The 18,484-nt window shown below is 42.9% G+C and overlaps 2 protein-coding genes across 4 annotated transcripts in view; one reads left to right on the forward strand and one right to left on the reverse strand.

The window, feature by feature from the left end:
- The window catches only part of LOC127598052 (tumor protein p53-inducible protein 11-like), an 823,313-nt gene that overhangs the window by 80,381 nt on the left and 724,448 nt on the right, over nucleotides 1–18,484 (forward strand). The window lies entirely within an intron of this gene.
- LOC127598037 (cGMP-inhibited 3',5'-cyclic phosphodiesterase 3A-like) overlaps nucleotides 1–18,484 on the reverse strand; it is an 83,724-nt gene that overhangs the window by 6,094 nt on the left and 59,146 nt on the right. For all 3 annotated transcript variants that reach the window (XM_052061535.1, XM_052061534.1, XM_052061536.1), the window contains 8 exons: nucleotides 14,576–14,836; nucleotides 12,048–12,205; nucleotides 5,588–5,661; nucleotides 4,190–4,347; nucleotides 3,937–4,074; nucleotides 2,854–2,965; nucleotides 2,551–2,664; nucleotides 1,370–1,569 (listed from right to left, as the gene is read on the reverse strand). In XM_052061535.1, the coding sequence (XP_051917495.1) occupies nucleotides 1,370–1,569; nucleotides 2,551–2,664; nucleotides 2,854–2,965; nucleotides 3,937–4,074; nucleotides 4,190–4,347; nucleotides 5,588–5,661; nucleotides 12,048–12,205; nucleotides 14,576–14,836 (1,215 nt within the window). The remainder of the gene's footprint in view (nucleotides 1–1,369; nucleotides 1,570–2,550; nucleotides 2,665–2,853; nucleotides 2,966–3,936; nucleotides 4,075–4,189; nucleotides 4,348–5,587; nucleotides 5,662–12,047; nucleotides 12,206–14,575; nucleotides 14,837–18,484) is intronic.

Consider the following 18,484-nt stretch of genomic DNA (forward strand, 5'->3'; position numbering starts at 1 on the left):
TTCAAGTATATTTAATATATACTAGAAATTATTTCATTGATAATGTGGTGGAAAGGAGGGGAGATATTGGCACGAACAATTTGTTTTATTTCACATGTAGACAAAAATGTCTAAATTCATCTATATATATATTGCGCGTCGTCCCGCACGCGGTCTGTCCTTCCGTCTGTCCCTTTTCAAAACGTACCTACTTCACCGCGCCGCTGCGCGCCGCCACTGCGCGCCGCCACTGCGCCGCTCAGGCAGTGGCTCACTACGATCGCGCGGGCATCTTAGCGAAAAAATGTTGTCTACCCACAAGCATTGCAATGAAATTGTTAGTTATTTAGTAGAGCTAAACATCTCTTTATTTTCGCGATAAGCAATGAAGATGAACAAAAAGTTGAACCAAGCAACAACACTTTTGTGGGCTGAAGGCCCACCTTACCAGCCTTCCGCAGGAACTAGCTGATGAGCCGCCCGGAGGGCGGCGAACCACCACCTTACCAGCCTTCCGCAGGAACTAGCTGATGAGCCGCCCGGAGGGCGGCGAACCAGCTAGTAGTTTATAAAGATTGAAGATCTAAAACAAGCGGTGACACTTATCTACACACCTCTCGGCAATTCTGAGTCTTCAACCAAGTCAACATTGTCTCTTTATGGGATTCCATGCAAACATGCGGAGAACATGAAAAGTACATGTCGAAAGACGCGAGGCTGAGATTCACATCCGGAACTTCTTATGTACGAGACATATATGTGAACCAATATTCCACTGCACTTCCTGGTCTATTTATGAATTTATAACTATTTTGCCAACATTTCAAAAAGGACAGCAAATGTGATTCTATGCTGAAAAGTTGGTCACAATTACTTGTATAGTACTGCTTTGGAAATTTGCTGTTTACACATAATGGCAGCTGACGATTAAAAATCGAACAACATTTCGGCTTCTTTTTAGCAATTATAAACGTTAGTAGTTCAAAAGAATTTTGGATGATTCTTTTAAAACGAGAAATGTAGCAAAAGTCTGAACTCGGCCAATAGGGAGTTTGAATTATTTGAACCCTTTCATGCACCAATAATGACAACATGCGCTGTCCGCTCTAGTAACCACTGTCCCTGAAAGGGTGAACGTGAGGCAATTACTCCAGCGCTCAGATTTCTTCAGCTAGACGCTTTACTTCAAACAACCCGAGTAAATAAAGTAATCTACTGTATTTATCCAATATTCAGCGCAAATTTACTCAAATTGGTTTTGCGGCACAGTAGTAAGTAGTGACAGTCTCTATTTTCGCCCTTCTGGGGTGGATTCCCCACAGACACTCTGGCTTTCTCTTGCTGTCCGTCAACGTGCATGGCCATACGACCATTTCCATTCAAACTATACCTGTGGGGCGCTGGTAGCCACGAGAAAAGCGTTGGTCCGCCCGGGGTGGTCGTAGTCGTGCATGGCAGCAGCCACGTAGAGAGCCATAAGCTCCAGAGCCGGTATGAGGCCAGATAAGCAGCCATAACCGTTCTCTGACACAGTGTATGTCTTTGACACCAGGAAGCCCATATGACTGTGAGTTATTCCACTGTCGGAGTCTGGCCACAGGGGAAGCAAACAAAGGGAGTAAGGTGAAGAACAGGGTGCCAAGGTTTGCGCACACACACACGTATTGTGCTTCAAGGGTACAGATTTGGAAAAACACACACGTAGACGTGCACACAGAGAAAAAAAAAAACACTTTTTTGAACCTTCAAATCCACTCGTGCGTGGATCAAAGAGAAGGAGTTAGTAAGGCATATGAATGAGGTTATGAAAATATGGTTGTGAGGAAATTCTAATCTGCCTGCAATTTCATGCTGTTCAGGACTTCAAATAGTTTTGCTATGTGAATGGAAGTGCCCTAAGCTTGAATAAGATAAGACAAACTTTGAATAGCGGGGAGGAAAAAAGATACTCCTGAAGGTTCCTCTCAGAAACAAAAATTAGATGCCTTATAAGTTACGCTCTTGGTAGATAGAAATTGTGTGTGTGTGTGTGTGTGTGTGTGTGTGTGTGTGTGTGTGTGTGTATAATATACTGTATATATATATATATATACACATACATATATATATATATATACAGTATACATACACACACACGCACACATATAAACAATGCTTCTTGAGATCGTAGCTAATTCATCACAGCATGTTTTAATGTGACCATACCCCTTTGAAAATGATGACAAATGTGAGGACTGAGAGAACATGTAAAGTCAATACATAAGGCCACAGCGCGTATTTGAACCCCTATTTGAAATCTGTACAGGCCAATTGAAAAAGTACCGGTAATGTGCTAATTGATATATATATATATATATACACACACTTGTGTTTTATATATAAGTGTGAGTAGAAATAGTTATTTGATCAGATGTGCCTTGCAGTGGACTGGCGACCATTCCCCCCACCTCCCTCCCAAAGTCAGTTGTGACAGGCCCCAGCTCACCCATAATCCTACTACGAACAAGTGCTATAACGCGTGATGGCGAAAGACAACAAATGACATGTGCGGTGTATACCGATGGGACACACCTGAGTCACTTGCAGAGCTGTGGTCAGCAATGAAGTTGGGTAGACCCGGAACCGGTTGTGTGGTGAGGTACCAGACTGCATGGAGCACATCTGTGGCGTGCACCCGATTGTGATCTGAGTCAGGGAACAACAGTCAGTTTATCATTTTCCACCAGGGGGCAGTGTGGAGTTGCTTATCCCTCTAAAAAGTTGTAGTTGAACCCAATTAAGGATAACGAACAATGCAATCTTTCTGAGCGGATGATTTGGTTTTGGTGAAGGTCCTGAATGTAACATAAGCCGAGTGGATTTGTACAAGCTTACATGGGATGTCTCTATAACCATTCTCAAGGGCATGGAAGTAGTTCATGAATTCTTGGATCGGAATCTTGAAGGTCTGAAACAAACCAGTGTCCTCAAAAAGCCTGTAAGAGACCTGGGGGGGGGACAAAAAAGAAAACATAATTGCACCTTCATCCAATTTCGATATTGCCTGCCCTCATCGGGTCACTGGTGAGCTGGAGTTTATCCCAGCAAAGTTTGGGCAAGAGGTGGGGTACACCCTGGACTGGTCGCACATTGAGACAAACAACCTATTCACAAAGATGGGCAGTTTCAGAGTTCAAAATTGGCAGGTCACACGTGACTTTGGAAAACTGCAATGCAAACTCTGTCCAGCAGAGATGGAAACCAAGTGCATCCAGATTGTGAGGCAGATGTGCGGGTCCCTATACCACGGAGCTGCCCATATCACATCACCAGTCGCAGCACAGGTGGGGGGGGTGGTTTGTACGCTTCTTGTACTTTCAAAGATTTGCAAAAGTTCAAACACTTTCAATATAAATTCAAGAATTGATAGCACAAAGCAGCTGTGCTTTGTGCTATCAATATTTAGGTGAAGCGTCAAAATATTTAAATTTATTTCACAAAATTTTCTGATTATTGCCTCATAATTAGCACAGGTTCAATTACATGTAATGCTGTTCTACATCTTAAAAGAAAATATTCAGTTAAAAGTGAATTCAATCTTATCAAAAAATCCCCCAAATTTCAGATTTGACAGCCCTGAGAACCAGTTTATATTGACCACTGGTGGTTAGCACGTCGGCCTCAGGGTTCAAATTTTGGCTCTGGATTCCCCGTGTAAAGTCTCTATGTCCTCCTCGTGCTTGCATGCATCTTCATTGGGTTCTTGGGCTTACTCCCACATTTTCAAAACATAATGTGAGAAACAAACGTCATCTGTGTCAATGTCTACAGTATATGTGCTCCGCAATTAGGTGGCAACCAGTCAAAGATGCACTCCCTCCTCTCTTCCAAAGTCGGCTGTGGTAGGCTTCAGCACACGCAACTCTCATGATGAGTGAGATTCATGATTCATGGTGACCCCTCGAATGACTGTCTCACCTGACTTAGGATTCGTCCACATTTGCCGTTAGTCTTCTCCATCAAGGCGAAGATAGGAAAGTTCCAATTGTTGAGCTGACCCATCATAGGCTCTAAATCTTCCATTAATAGCGGCTCTGGGGCCAGAATGGGTTTGTCCTGTTCATGTGACACATGATGAAAATGGGGCGTTTGTTCATGACAGAAAAACTGCGTTGTCCACAGATGTCGCCCTGAGGGCCATTTAAGGGGTCTTTATGGCTTCCCGTCTTACCTCAGGAGGTATTAGCGGGTGGAGAATGACATTCTGGGAGGGTTTTTTTCCTTCTTCTGTGTCCTCCTCCGCGTGTGCTACATCACTGCTGTCACTGTGGTTGGCTTCGTGGGTGCTGTCATAGTCTGATGACACGACTACTTGATCCTCAGCTGTTACTAGAGGCATTAACAAACAACACATCAGATCTGGGTCCTCTTCTAATATCAAAATTAATATATTTTAATTTAATTTTTTAGAGCGAGGGGGATCATCAAATTATTGGGATGCAATAACATGAACAGTGCACTACAATGCAAATCTAAATTGTTTAATGTTAGTAGTAGTAGTACGTAGATTTATAGTTGCCATAGCTGTCGAATGAAAAGTATCTACCGTTACAGCCCAAACTTATCATAATTCATATTTACCCTGATAATTGCTTTAAGTTAAACGGACTTTTTATTGGACACAAATAAAGTGGCAAAACATGGCTAAGAGGTGTTCGTGCAACCAAATAATTCACAGTTAGAACATTGGCTAGGACTGTCTTGAGAGATAGTAGGATTAATTTTTGGACATGGAACTTTTTACCATTGTTAAAAAGCGATTAATTTGTAATTTTATTGATGTTGCCGTCAGTCTTTTGTGACCTTCTTGCACGTACAAATTGCACCAGAAAAGTCGTACAACAAATGTTAATATTGTAACAATGGGGTCAGTTCAAAAGTAGTTTGGGATGACAGAAAGCTGTAAAGTGAAAATATGTTCGACAAATATGATACACCCCAGAGAAGAGTGTTGTCTATACGTGTGCTGAATTTGAATGATTAAAAGTATGGCCAAGTATTTTGTACGTAAAATGATGCTTTAAAATAAATGTGAACAATCCAGGCGTTCCGCTGAATGTACCGAAAACACACCACGCTGAACTGTCAATCAAATTTCTACACTATACATCTTATTTATGTCTTCAAAATCCCCATATGTTCGAGTCGTGACCATATATCGTATTTAAGCTTCCCTTGACTGGAATACAGTCGACAGTTCCCTCGCTACTTTGCAATTGGGTTATTGCAGATTCAACTATCGCCGCTTTTCATTTGTGATCATAAATTAATCTGTTGCAGTTTTACCTCGCTATTTTGCTATTGCTCGCTCAGAGCATTTTTCCAAACACAAAGTACAGCCAGAAATTGTGAGCCAAGGACAAGGATGAGAAAACATTAGCTCAATACACTATATTGTTCTCAGTCTGAATTCATGTTCCATGGGCTTTATTTTACTTTTTCCCCCCCAGGAAAAATGTCATAGCTTCGATATAAATAAAAAGTAAGCTGCACTATGTATGCTGAGATCTCAAATGCTGTTATAAGCACACCAATTTCAAAGTGAAAATGTAACCTTTACAGAGCGTACCTGAGCGTGGTATCCTGTCTCCCTTGTCTATTGAGCCCTCCCCGTGGCTCAGTCTGTTGTATGGTCGTCCACAACTGTAGAAAAGAAGAATCGGGACGTTGAACAAATATTTGTCATATTAAAAAATATATATTGAAAATATTGTCAACACAATGCTTGAAGAAACCAATTAAAATCCGACATAAGCCTTCAAATAGGCTGGACACATTCAGCCGAATGCACTTGGGAGGTGGGGGTGGGGGGGGGGGCAGACCGAGAATAGTACACGTGTTTGCATGTAGTAAAAAGAAAGTGTACAGGCGTTTGCTGTCAGCAGCTGAGTTGAAGAATCGGGACGGATTCCATCCAATATATCTGTCTTGGATGTCAAAGCACTTGGAAGACGTTGACAGGAAAAAGTTAATGAGGGATCCCTTTAAGTATTTTTTTTCCTGTCAACGCTTGAACAAACACTGCTTGTGCAGATGTTTCGAGAAGGGAGAAAAAAAAAAGAATAGCGACGATAATGGATGACGATACAAATAAATTAAAAAGGACAGTCAGCATACTCTGATCTTGGGTGCTGCTCGGGAATGACACCCAAGAATTACGAGTCCATTCAAAATATAATAAATCATGACGGGGAGCCTCTCAATCAGTTCCCAAGTGTTTCCCCATTATGGCTATTGTCAATCTGCAGGTGTTTCCAATTCAAATACCTTGACCCAAATGTTGTAAAACCTGCCGAATTTGCATGCCGTTAGAGCGGTGTCGCAAGAAGCTCATAGGCATGCAGTGTGGCTCCCTATCTCCCGCCGATAAATTGTTTGGCGAGTTGCACCGCGGCCACCTGAGACTAATGGTTCCGAGGTCCAAACAAAGAGTTCTGTTGTGTCTGCGCGGCCAGGTCGGACCGCTGCGCGTAATGTCTAGCAGGTGCGGAATATAAAATAGTTTGGATCGTTTGGCGGGCGAACAGCTAGCGCCTTATTGTCAGTGGGGTCCCCGCGAGGCAGGAGTGCTTGGCGTAAAAGGTTTGACTTTTAATGAAAGTTGAAAAACTGGCAGCCGTGCTTCCTATTCTGCGAATGCAGCAGAATAAGCTCGGCGACTGACATTGAGGCCTCGGCGCAGAATGAAAATAAGAACGGCGGACGTGTTCGCACGCGGCCAGGTATCAGGTGACTTTGCTTTGATCGCAAGCGCGTCCTGAATCTGCACGGGCATCTGTAAATAGTGCAAGTCAGCCGGTCATTACATTTGTTGTGTGGCACATTATGGACCAAGTCTACATTCCCCCAAAACTGCACCGTGGCGAATTAAATCATACTTCTGTCTGGATAGCATGAGGTAAAAAGAGTGCGTGACAAAAGTTAACTATTATCCACATGATATCATCATTTATATTGTCCTCCCATGGTGTTTGATAGAATGCTTTTGAAGCATCCCGGCTAGCCTTTACGCCCTCCCCTCACTCTCCGCTGAAGTTTTAATGTCAAACCAATCACAACACACTGACAAACTAGCTTTGGTCCGTGGCCCAATCAGACATTGGCCAGGCCGCAATAAACACCGTGGCCATTACTTCTGCTTCCAGTAATCCACTCTCCCTTTGAGCCAGATGACGCAAAGAAGATAAAGAGCACAGCAGCTGCATGCAGCTGAGCAATGTGGACGGGTTTCTCTTCATTCACCTGATAATAAAAACATGCATTGCGGCTTTGAGGCCGATGTTATTCCTATTTCTATTTCTATGTAGTCCGCGTAAGATGACATCATGGGGATACAGAGGTGGTAAGGAAAACAGGCTTAATGCCTAATTAAGATTTTAAAGATGATGATGATGTTGATGAAGCAGAGAAGGAAATTGAAGCCACATGCTCAACAATGCGTTCTCCTCAATGACTCAATAAATTATAGTCATGATTCTGCTCCGATGGCACAGGTTACCTCAAGGCACTCACCTCATTAAGATGATGGAATTCAAGAGTTGAATTAAAAAAAAAGAGAACCTCAAAGTTTGATCCAGAGTACTTGGGATGTTTAAATAAACTTTACAGCTGCCTAAATTAAATAAATATGAGAGCGCTCTCATGCGCAGTCAAGTAAACCCGGAGCCACCTCGGTACACTCCAGTTTTGTTTGGTTTTTTTTTGCCAAAATGCGCTCGTGACTGTGTATCCAATGTGTGTAATAATTGTGGGGTTCTGGTGACAGGGGAGAGCCTGCGGTGTTTGTTTATACTCACACCACCTTAAGTGGTCATAGCTAGAGCCTGCTGCAGTTGAGCTGAGCGGAGCCTAAAGAGCAGTCAAAGTAGGCCCCTGTGCACAAGAGCCGCTCAGTGTGCTTACATTTACACAATGTGCTCATGTAACGCACAGTCATTGTGTAAACACACCACAGAGAGGCTGCAAACTACCCAACACCGTACATCTTCATCATCGAAGGTCCAATTATCAGATGTGTCTAAAAGATTATCTTGTGGTGTGAAGTGTTGTTAAGAGAGACGCTTCCTCACTGGACAACGATCAGAGTCAACAAATCAGCATTAATCTATAATTCAATATTTACGATCACAAATCCTTCACTGTCCTTAACACAGAGGAAAGTCTTAATGACCTCACTTTTACCTTTCCTTCATCTTTTGTGAAAAAGGTCATTAGTCAAGGAGCAATGAAAAGGTGCTTCCTATATAGGAAGCACCCTTTCAAATAAAGTGGACTCTTACTTCCCCAAAATGATGTCATCGCACGACGGTGACACAAGTCTCGAGCGTGGCTCTGCTTTTTCCAAAGATGGCAAACAAAAAGCACTCCTTTCATCCATGTGTGCTCATCATATTTATTTGAATTGGTTGTGACCAACAGTGAGAATCACTTAAGAGCCTATATTATATTATATATATATATCACTCAAACTGGCTACCATAATCCCCATCATCAAAAAACCCGGACTCAACCATGACATCATGAGCAACTTTCGACCCATCTCCAACCTCCCCTTTCTGTCCAAAGTCATAGAACGTGCCGTCACATCTCAAATTAAAACCTACCTAAACAACAACCACCTTTTTGAACAATTTCAATCTGGATTCCGCACACAACACAGCACTGAAACAGCCCTCCTTAAAATCACCAATGACCTCCTCCTTGCCTCTGACTCCGGCCTACTCTCCATCCTCATCCTTCTTGACCTTACAGCTGCCTTTGACACCACATCAACCATTCCATCCTACTCTCTCGCCTACAATCCCTAAACATCACCGACAAAGTCCTTACCTGGCTACACTCTTATCTCACAGACAGGAAACAATTCATACACATAAACAACTGCTCTTCCTACACTGCCCCACTGTCCCAAGGTGTCCCCCAGGGTTCTGTGCTTGGTCCACTTCTCTTCATTCTCTATCTTTTACCCCTCGGCCAAATCATACGTCATCATGGTCTCCAGTTCCACTGCTACGCTGATGATGTCCAATTGTACATATCCACCAAATCATTTACCCCAACAACCCACTCCACCCTGTCTAACTGTCTTTCAGATGTCAAATCCTGGTTGCAAACAAACTTTCTCACTCTTAACTGTACTAAATCTCAACTGCTTATAATCGGTCCTCGGTCCCTCACCCAAACAACCACCAACTTTACCATCACTATAGTTAACTTCACCCTGTCCCCCTCCTCTCACTGTCGCAACCTCAGTGTCCTTTTTGATAATAACCTCTCTTTCGATCAACACATCACCCAAACCACCAAAACTGCTTTCTTCCACCTCAAAAACATTTCTCGTCTCCGCCCATCACTTTCTTTCAACGCTGCTCAAACCCTCATCCACGCCTTCATCACCTCCCGCCTTGACTACTGCAATAGCATTCTCTATGGTAAAACCTCCAAACTCCTCAATAAACTACAGTACATCCAGAATGCCACCGCCCGCCTACTCACCCACACCTGCACTCTAAGCTAAGTGAATAGACTGACATGGAGGCTCAAGTCCGCTACAAACTGTTGCGTTTTGTTCTGATTTTGAAAATGTTTGCGTTTTGTTCTGATTTTGCATTTGGTACCTCTACTTACGAAAATAATTGGTTCTGGAAGAAATTTCTTCCGAAAATTTTGCAAGCAGAGATGTGTTTTCCACGTAAATGCCCTAATCTGCCCCCCCCCCTAAAATTCTGACATAAATGTCAAAGCATAAAAATGCATCACAATATGTAACAAATACATGTTCTAATCAGATTATTGCACAATAAATGAGAGTAGTGCATAATGTAAAAAAAAAATACCCAAAGAATAGAGGAAAGGAAAAAAAAATGATGGTCAACTTTTAACTGCGTCCTCATCGTTTTTTGCCCTCCTTAGTTTGTTCTCTCTGAGAAGTCGTTTTTGTCTGGCGTTTTGGAAAGTACTGATCCTAGAACGTTTGCTTTGGTCGGCTTTTAATAATCCATCGAAAATGTCCAAGGCAGTCATCAGCATAGTGAGCTATCGCCCAACTGGTGAACACATTTTCGGGGTAATTCACATTTACGTAAAACTATCGGAACACCTCATGGATTGAGGGGCGAATGACGAGGACGCTGCATAGACACAGATCTATCTTGTCTACACACAGACACATTCAGGAGAGTCCCTAATGGGATGCCAGAAAGATATAGGTAATGGCCAAAGGCAGACCAGCTCTAAGTATGTTGTGTTCAGGAAACTCAGAGCTGCGACTAGCAGCCCGAACTGCATTTTTACCTTTTGCATCTTGAAATTTATTTCGTAAAAAGAGGCAATATTTCGTGTGGAGCCGTTTTGTAACTTGAACATTTCCTATGAGGAGACATTCGTAAGTAGAGGTACTACTGTACTGTACAGCTTGTCGTTTTTGAGTAGGGCATGAAGCGAGATATGGCCTGGATTGGTTGCCAGTAACTAATCACCACAGAAACACAAGAGAAAAGAAACCAAACTCTCTCCTCCAAATTGATAACGTTTGCTGAAGTTGCTTCTTTTTTCGGAATAAGTCTTGCAAAAAATAAATAAATATACACACACACACACACACATATATATATATATATATATATATATATATATGCAAAAGAAAGAAAGCAAAAAAGCATACACTGACTAAATTCATGGATGCTTTGTGAATTGAGATCTTTTAGCGAGATATGGTGACATCTCAGGCAATATTACATAGAATTACGGTTGAACAAAAAAAAACGTATTTTTTGGGTGCTTGCTCAAGTGAGATGATGTGTGACAGCATGCATGACAGGTTGGAACTCCCCAAAATGGGTCAGATTTGAAAGTTTTATGACTTACATTTGACTTCAGAGGTTCAATCGTGAACACATTTTGATGGATGGAATATAAAAATATTTTCATTTGGTGAATATTGGGAGTCGATGGTGGAAATCAAAAGTGACACAATGATGATGGTGGAGGCTACCAACAGTAATTAATACTCAAGGAAAGTCTCACAAGGCTTGAACCAATTGCAAGACAAAAACACGAGGGAGTGATCTATGGCTGCTTGAGTATTGTTTGCACATTGAAAGAATAATATTGTAAGCCCCGCAGTATGTCCTGTAGATCATATTTAAGCACGCAGACACACACACACACACACACACACACACACACACACAAACACACACACACACGGAGCTGCGATCTTTGGAAATGAATCTTGACTCGGCAGCACTGATTCAAAAACACGCTCAGCTGTCCTGGATTAATCCAAACATAATCGTGTAGTCAACCCCAAACCTGCAAAGAATACCATTTCTGCACCGATCACATGCCGTAAAAAAGAAATGCATTTGTGGCCGTTACTTGTAAGAAAAGTGGCACGCCAGCTGTCCTGACTTGTTTTTGCAATTCTTTCCGAACAAAACGCAGTCGTCAACTTTAACGTTTGAAGTGCAACCTAAACCACACGGATTAATCCTCTCACATGAATGCATCTCAACTTGCTTCCAAACCTTCAGCTTCTACAAACCCACCACACCACACCAAACCACACATTATAGACATGACAGGCGCTTGAGGCCCATTCATGGACTAGGCTCTCGTGCTATCTTTTGCACTAATGCGCTGGGAGTTTATGCGTGTCTTAGTTATTCAGGTTAATGCCTTTGCCTGTGGGCCTTCTTTCCATTCCGGGCTCTGGTTGCACACATGCCTCCTTTTTTTTTTTGTGAACTACTGTGGCAATGCCTGCGCAGTCACACTGATGCGTTCGGTAAAACTACAGCCGCACCACTGGGAATAAAACTAATAACCTCGGCGTAGCGTGTCATAATGCAAAAGCAATTACGAGGGGTCTTGCTTTGCAGTTTAGCATCACTGTCTGGCAAAGTATGATCTAATGAAGCATGTGATTCTGGAAATAGAGCGAGCCCCCCCCCCCCCCCCCCCAAAAGGCTCCGTATGACTAAAAGGTGGCCTCTGAGGATACGCGGAGCCGTGCGGCGCTCGACTACCTGCACGTGAGTGTTTCGTGGTAGGGTTTGATGCTGGTGCTGCGGTCCCTTCGCACAGGTCCTGGCTCAATTGTGGGCAGGCCTGTGGCGGAGGTGGTGGTGGTCCACGTGGAGGAGATCCTCCTCAGGAGACCCGGGTGGAGACTCCGCCTCAGACGCTGCACGCAGAAAGGAAGATGAAGGCGCAAAAAGAAAATGTCATGAAGAAATCAAACCAACAAGGGTCAGGAATTGTTTTGTTTGAAAATAAGATAAGATAAGATATCCTTTATTCGTCCCACACTGGGGAAATTTACAATAACTCCCATCTTGAAGAGGTAAAGCTTATTCCCAGATCATCTCGACATTTCTCTTTTCCAAACATCATGTCATGCCAAACGCTCTCTGCTTCTCGCACTCTCAATACCAATAAATATTTTGGCTCTGAATCTTGAATGAGCCCATTCAAAGCATAGGAAGCTCGCAAAAACACACGATCCGTCACACACGCCGCTTTTTCTCAACTTCTCCTTCATGTTAGCATTTAGATTTGAATACACACAAACCCTACATTGTCATCCACACGATGTCAGCAATACAACAACTGTCAGAGGTATTGAACTAAAATGTTGAACGGTAGTTTGAAGACGTGTGGATCTATACTGTTCAGATATTTTCTCTTACATCATTTCACTGATCTCATTCATCTCAAGCTTGTCGATAGTCGTGTCAATTGGGTAAACACAAGACATTTAATGACAACCGGAGTCACGTCCTTGGTTTAAGATGGTTTTGAATTAAGACATTTCAAAGTTCCCAACACCGCAAACGAAGGCCCATTTCAATTTCATGCTTTTCAACTGATGACTTCATATTTATGACCCAGCATGACAGGGTTTATCATGCTAACATTGACTGTAATATTGACTTTACTGCACTGTTAGCTTAGCTTAAGGATAGACTATGGTGCAATTCTGAATTCCATAAATACCTCGCGATTTCTTTTACATGCCCTTCGCCCACCTGAGAGGTTGGTGGCTAAAAGTCGACTATACTTTAGCCGAAAGAAGGTCACACACAATTGTACAATCGGGGGTGGAAGATGGTCTTACTTTACCGCAGCCAACCTTACATCATACGCAAGTGGAGATCTCCTTGCAGTTCCTTATAAAGTATACTTGGTGCATGCACTCCAATTATGTCGGTTTATGCTTCCGCCACGTAGACCTTTGACCTGAATTTAAAGGGAATGAGAGGAAAGCCTTTTATTGACCAGGAAACAAGTTGGCTGTGTCCACACCCACAACGGCGCAATCGCCTCTTTCTTTACTTTTCTTTTAATGCAACAAAAAGACACTTTAATTACCTCATTAGCTCTTACCTCATTAGCTCGATGCAAAGCTAACTGACAGCAAACAGGGATGTAAAGAAAGAAAGAAAGAAAGAAAGAAAGAAAGAAAGAAAGCAAACTCACCCCAGGCGCACAGTTGGACCGCGATTTGCACGAGACTTGCATTGAGCATGAAAACTAGATTAATGTCTGCTTAATGCTCGAGGCTGGTCTGGCTCACCTGACTTCACTGCAGCAAATAATTAATTCCTTCCTCAGTGACGGTGCGAATGTGAGTGTGAGTGTGAATTGTTGTCTTCAAATGCACCCAGTGATTGATTTACAGCCAATCCAGGGCATAGTCTGCCTTTCATTCAGCTGGGAATAGTCTCCCCGTCCCCAGAAACCAAAACAGCATAAGCGGTGTAGAAAATGGATGGATGGAGATGGATGCGATGTTTGAAACCGAAATGTCAAAGCAGAGATTCTGTTTGTCTCTGTTGAACAAAAAAGCAAAGTTTGAAGAGCCAACATCCTGCTCTTGGCCAAAAGCACAAAAGCCAGTGACAGCTGACTTTTTGGAGGATAAATTTCATCGCTCACTAACTTCCCTCCTGCAGTTCTCTTCTTACACGGAGTTGGACATCGTCATCCTGAGGAGTCTGAAAAAGTGCAGACTCAGGGGTCACTCCTACGAGTCCAGACAATGTGATTAGGTTCATCTACGGATAGCCAGGATGGGCGTTGCTTTCAAAAACGCACTAAAAAGGTATCAATTGTGTTTGACATCCAACTTTTTAACACACGCTCGTGTGTCTTTGCAACCATTTTGACTCTTTCTTCTGCTGCGCGCGCACACGCAAGCACACATCGGACTTCTGCACATCTGTCATGTTGACACAGCTGTGGCTATGAAAGGGAGAAGCAGTAGACATGCTCTATTTTTCTTCACTCAACTCTATGAAAACACACTTCCTTCATTTGATGCTAAAAGGTCTGAGAGGCAGCAGCAGCCATTAGCGGGCAGACGGGCTCAAAGATTAACATGTGCGTAGAACGATTTGTGCCCTTTAAATCATTTGGGCCATAATACGGTGCACCGCAGTTCCATCTAAGGGTAATTTCACATACTTCCCAAAGACAACTATACATTTGAATGTTTGGGCCCAATTCTCAAATCGTGATTTGCACCACATGTTGCCTCCATGAATTTCCTGACCTTATGGATGGACGTCTTCTCTCCCTTCTCGGGTCCCTCCTCGGAGTCGGAGTAGACGTAGGCATCGAAGGGGTTAAGCAGGGGAGCGGGGCGTGGCCGGTGCAAGGGCTGGAAGGTGAGCTGGGTGGTGAGCAGGCTGCTGACAGCCCGGAGTGAGGTGCAGGTGTTGGAGGGCAGTGAGGGGTCAGCCAGCAGGTCTGTGATCAGTCCATGCGCTTCTCCCATCACTGCGATGTCCACCATGACACTGGTGCCTGATGACTGCAATGGAGAAATGAACATAATTGCGGTGGAGAAACGAACTAATCGACATGTACAATCTTTATTTTCAAATATTTGTTCCATAAAAATTGAGAGAGAGAGAGAGAGAGAGAGAGAGAGAGAGAGAGAAATTTCAAATTTGCCCCACAGTCTCAACTACAGCTCACATGAGCTTCACATTTTTAATTCCCTGCAATGGGTAAGCTTTGTTCAGTGATTTAAAGTTGAGTTAGCCACTCAGTGAATAAGAATAAATGTTTGCTTATCGCTGTCGGTGGGCAGAATCCAAAGTGGTCACTTTTCAGGAGACCCCAAAAACTCCATGTTTGTTCAACTATTAGCATTTCATCGCCAAAGAACGTGAGGCATTTTCCACACTTGAGATTGGGTATTAAATTTGTTAAAAAAAATAGCACCTACATGTGGATTAACCAATAGCACAGATTGGTGAAAAAAAAATCATAACTTTACCAAATCGTGACATCGGAGGTTTGGTCTAACGCCAGGAATATGCACAAAAAGACATGCATCACAGGTTTACTTCTAGACCTGATATTCACAGGTAGTACTTGACAGTAGTCTGAGCCGACTTGTAGATTTTAGCCCAAACATAATCAGGCTTAAGCGTGTTCAGCACATCTGTGCAGCGATGCTTAATGAATGGGCTCATTAGCAACGTCCAAGCCAAACAACATGGCTTTCTCCCTCCCGTGCTAGCTGGTAACTTTCACATCTTCCTGAGCGTCTGCGCAAGTGAGCTCAGGCCGGTCTTGGCTGTCGGTGAATAGATCCACCAGACTCACCGACTTCTCGTTTTGCACAGACAATGTTATCAGATTTTTCTCGCCCACAAAGTCACATTCTCTTTAACACCAGCTGCTAGACAGCTAGGGAAGAGAGAGAGGGAAAGAGAGAGAGAGAAAGAGAGAGAGAGAGAGAGAGAGGAGAAAAAAGGTTATGTTTATGCTGGCTTAAATATCCTGGGGCTGGCTTGAACACAACTCATGTGAGTGTGTGTGAGTACTCTCCATTCAGCCCCAACATGTGGGAACATTTCACATGTTATTTTCCTTCCCTCCTATCTGATCGGTCGGCGTATGTATGAATGTTCCCTACTAGTCTGCAGTTGTTGCCACTTTTGGGTTGTCCGGTACAAAAACAGCTATGTGTTCATCTATGAGGTTATTCTTTCTCCACAAATAACCGATTTGCAACACCTTTTTACTGTTCAGCTGACTGTTGTATGCTGTCCACACTTCATGCAAACAAGTGTCTCTTGGGCTATTTCCAAGCCGATTTGACAATTTCGAAAGGGGAACGTGACTGCTGCTTAACATCTGGTTGGAAAAAAGAAAACAATGACCCAGAATGGGTCTCGTATCCTCACACAGTCTTGCACGCATGGATCATCTGCAAATAAATACAGTGGAACCTTCCCATTAAGTGGTGCAATTTGCACTTCAATCCAAATGAAAAATCCATCCTTCCATTATCTGGAACCCATCCCAGCTGTCTTCGGGGAGTAGGCAGGGTACACCCTAAACTGGTTGCCAGCCAATCGCAGGGCACACAGAGACAAACAACCATTCACACTCACACTGAGGGACAATTTGGCGCGTTCTACCATGCATGCTTTTTGGGATGTGGGAGTAAACTGGAGTACCTGGAGAATAACCACGTCGGATTTGAAGCCTGCATCGCTGCAGTGTGATGCGGACGTGCTATACCGTCGACCACCGTGCCGCCACAATTAAATATATGCCTCAAGATTCTTAACAAAAGTGAGCTTGCACAAATTCCATGTCGCTGTTGTTTTTTTTAGAAGTCATAACAATGCAAACTATTTAAAACGTACTAACGAAATGTCGTATGAATGAACGGTTCCAAAGTTGGATCATGTGGCCTTGGTGGCGGTCTGTACTCTAGTAGAGGTGCTTACTTATTCATAACATGCTTTTTCCCACAGAAAAAAAAAACATTGCATTGCTCTGATTAACTCTCAAACTGGACTTTGGCACATATAAAAGCGGTGTTGGCTTTGATTTTTATTGCTGCACAGTGCCATGAAAGTTTATGACAGAGATTCTGTGAGTTTTGGGACACAGTGGCGAGAAAAAACAACATATAATCTGAATTTGCAAGCATAATATACACACAGCGCCACAACAACGTGAGCAGAACTGTGGCTAAATATTAATTCAATTGGCCTTCAGACTTTTATTTGGGTTTCAAGGACTTACGTTAGGTTTGCTTCTTTGGTACAGTACTTCAAAATGTGACAAAAAATGTGTGTGTCAAATGTGTGTGACAAAAATATGTCTGGCTTACTGCATGAGTAGTAATCGCAAAAACTATATATTATATATATATATATACATATATACACACACACACACACACACAAAACAGCATAATAGCATGTAGCTTAAACTTTAAGTTTTTTTTATAACTGTTATGATTATTATTCGATTTATTGATTTTTTTTTTACCCGCATCATCTAAAAATGTTAACATCATTGGGATGTTCTTGTATTGCTTTATAAGTAAACTCTGTGCTTTAAGAATTCAGGAAAATGTTGAAACACGGATCAAAATGTTTCCATTTTTCATTTTGAATTTTGTTCTGCCAGAACAAAGCAATTATTTCACTTTCCCTTGACATTTTCGCAGCTCATTGTTTGTGTTTAACTTTTCTTAATAGGTTATGAGCCACATCTGATTCTGCTGTTTTCTGGAAAAACACTCTCAATGCCAAATATTTGGATTGATACAATGAAGTATTGGACAGGAAAGTACTTTTCAAAACTGTTCAATTATGACCAGAGTCCAAAAGAGTCATGAAGGTCAACTATGCTGTCCACAAGCTGCATACACAGTCAATCATGGAGGTTTCTGGGAGAAAAAGGCCAGCCCTCATGTCATTCATAAAAACATGGATTATGATGCATTTTCAAACTGCTCGGCAAACATTTGTGTTAAATTAACAGCGGCGACTTTGAATAATGTTAGCCCTCAAGAGCTTGCAATCATCCGACTAACCTGGTGGCCTGTGCCAGCATTCATTCTATTACAGCAAAATGATGAATGCACAACGGTGCATATTTGGTTTTGTTGACATGTAACGTTTAAACCACGAACAAGTATCAATAAACACTTTTTATGATCAGCTCACAGCCAAGTCAAACACGAGGTGACGCGCGAACATTCTGTTGTGACACGCAAGAGCGATGGCTGTGGAAGAGTGCGTCAGCAGGCGTGCGGTGGACCAATGCCCGGTCGGAGGCCTGTCGGTGCGCACGAGAGCCAGGGCTCGTCAAAACAAATCAGCAGTCACTTCTGAAGCCTTGTTTGTGTGCACTCACAGCTTTTGCTCTCTCGTGTCGGCGCGCAATTCGGCGCTCAAGTAAACAATGGCCAAAATGAATTGTTGCAGGTCCCGTGCCATTCATATATATTGCCATCCATCAGGAGTACGTGTGCTTATAATGCGGGGCGAATGCTATTGCTAGGTTGGTTCGCAGTAAGGTCAACCGACTTTTGGGAAAGAGCACTTATTAGAAAGGCAAGCTTCTTCGCTCAGCAACCTTCCTCTTTGTTCGTACTGTCTCGGGATTGGTCGCAAGAGATATCGAAACACGGTCTTGGTGC

This window comes from Hippocampus zosterae, chromosome 3, assembly GCF_025434085.1.
Source record: "Hippocampus zosterae strain Florida chromosome 3, ASM2543408v3, whole genome shotgun sequence".
NCBI lineage: Eukaryota > Metazoa > Chordata > Actinopteri > Syngnathiformes > Syngnathidae > Hippocampus > Hippocampus zosterae.